The 2,347-nt window shown below is 45.4% G+C and overlaps 1 protein-coding gene across 1 annotated transcript; it reads left to right on the forward strand.

Annotated features, from left to right (window-relative positions):
* Positions 1 to 650: 650 nt before the first annotated feature.
* LOC309834697 (peroxiredoxin-1-like) lies at positions 651 to 2,033 on the forward strand (the record flags this gene model as incomplete). The annotated part of the gene is made up of 3 exons (XM_082673723.1): positions 651 to 720; positions 952 to 1,202; positions 1,580 to 2,033. The coding sequence occupies 3 exons, from the start codon at positions 651 to 653 to the stop codon at positions 1,844 to 1,846; spliced, it is 588 nt and encodes a 195-aa protein (XP_082529849.1). The 3' UTR covers positions 1,847 to 2,033.
* Between the last annotated feature and the right edge of the window lie 314 nt (positions 2,034 to 2,347).

Raw genomic sequence — 2,347 nt, forward strand, 5'->3', positions numbered from 1 at the left:
AAGGGAAGAGGTAAAATTGTTCACTATATGCAGATGACAGGATACTACGTATAGAAAACCCTAAGGACTCCACACAAAAGCTACTAGATCTAATAAATGAACTCAGCAAAGTAGTAGGATACAAGATTAACATTCAGAAATCGGTTGCATCCTTTACACTAACAATGAAATATCAGAAAGGGAATGTAAAAACAATACCTTTTAAAATCACACCAAAAAAATTTTTTTTAAATACCTAGGAATAAACCTGACCAAGGAAGTGCAACACTTATACACTGAGAATTATAAAATGTTAATAAAGGAAATAAAAGAGGATTCAAAGAAATGGAAAGATATCCCATGCTCTTGGATTGGAAGAATTAATATTGCTAAAATGGCAATACTACCCAATCAATCTACAAATTTAATGCAATCCCTATCAAATTACTCATGACATTTTTCACAGAACTAGAACAAATAATTCAAAAATTTACACGGAACCATAAAAGACCCAGAAGGGCTAGAGCAAGCCTGAGAAAACACAAACAAAGCAGGAGGCATAAACCTCCCAGACTTCAGACAATACTACAAAGCTACAGAAATCAAAACAATGGTGTGTCTCCTTCCTGACTGTCCTCTGTGGTTTGTCTGTGAGAAATGCTGATAGCAATATGTCTTCAGGAAATGCCAAAATTGGGCACTGTGCCCCCCAGTTCAAAGTAACTGCTGTAATGCCAGATGGTCAGTTCAAAGATATCAGCCTGGGGCTTCCCTGGTGGCGCAGTGGTTGAGAGTCTGCCTGCCGATGCAGGGGACACAGGTTCATGCCCCGGTCCGGGAGGATCCCACATGCCACGGAGCAGCTGGGCCCGTGAGCCATGGCCGCTGAGCCCGCGCGTCCGGAGCCTGTGCTCCGCAATGGGAGAGGCCACAACAGTGAGAGGCCCGCGTCCTGGGAAAAAAAAAAAAAAGTTATCAGCCTATCTGACTACAAAGGAAAATATGTTGTGTTCTTCTTTTACCCTCTTGACTTCCCCTTTGTGTGCCCCACAGAGATCATTGCTTTCAGTGACAGGGAAGAAGAATTTAAGAAATTCAACTTCCAAGTGATTGGTGCTTCTGTGGAATCTCACTTCTGTCACCTGGCACGGATCAACACACCCAAGAAACAAGGAGGACTGGGACCCATGAAAATTCCCTTGATATCAGACCCCAAGCGCACCATTGCTCCGAACTATGGGGTCTTTTTTTTTTTTTTGTAATAAGATTATTTATTTATTTGTGTATGGCTGTGTTGGGTCTTCGTTGCTGTGCGCAGGCTTTCTCTAGTTGCGGCGAGCGGGGGCTACTCTTCGTTGCGGTACGCGGGCTTCTCATTGTGGTGGCTTCTCTTGTTGTGGAGCACAGGCTCTAGGCGTGCAGGCTTCAGCAGTTGTGGCACGTGGGCTCAGCAGTTGTGGCTTGTGGGCTCTAGAGCTCAGGCTCAGTAGTTGTGGCACACGGGCTTAGTTGCTCCGCGGCATGTGGGATCTTCCCGGGCCAGGGCTCAAACCCGTGTCCCTTGCTTTGGCAGGCGGATTCTTAACCACTGCACCACCAGGGAAGCCCAGACCATGGGGTCTTAAAGGCTGATGAAGGCATCTCATTCAGGGGCCTTCTTATTATTGATGATAAAGGTATCCTTCGACAGATCACCATAAATGACCTTCCTGTTGGCCGTTCTGTGGATGAGACCCTGAGACTAGTTCAGGCCTTCCAGTTTACTGACAAACATGGGGAAGTGTGCCCAGCTGGCTGCAAGCCTGGCAGTGATACCATCAAGCCTGATGTCCAGAAGAGCCAAGAATATTTCTCTAAGCAGAAGTGAGCACTGGGCCATTTTGGGGCCAGGCTGCAGTAGGTGGCCATGAGAACAAAACCTCTTTTGTACTATTGTCATGCTTAAAACACAAGACCTTGCACTCAGCCAAGATGTGGTGTGGGACTAGACAGGCCTTTCCTGCAGGGGCTGGGGAAGCCGGCCTTTCTTCCTCTGGAGGGAATGGCCTGAGATGTATTATCGGGCAAGCAAACTGCTGTGCATAGTAGTAGGGCATCACTTTTGGTCTTTTGTAGTTTTATTAAACTTGAGCTGAGACCTTAAAAAAAAAAAATCAAAACATTGTGGTATTGGTACAAAAATAGGCATACGGATCAATGGAACAGAACAGAGAGCCCAAAATAAACCCACACACCTACAGCCAATTAATCTTCAACAAAGGAGGCAAGAATATAAAATGGAAAAAAGACAGTCTCTTTACAAGTGGTGCTGGGAAAGTTGGACAGCTGCATGTAAATCAATGAAGTTAGAACACACCCTCACACCATG

Source organism: Grampus griseus (genome assembly GCF_964374135.1).
Source record: "Grampus griseus genome assembly, chromosome: 16".
Classification (NCBI taxonomy): domain Eukaryota; kingdom Metazoa; phylum Chordata; class Mammalia; order Artiodactyla; family Delphinidae; genus Grampus; species Grampus griseus.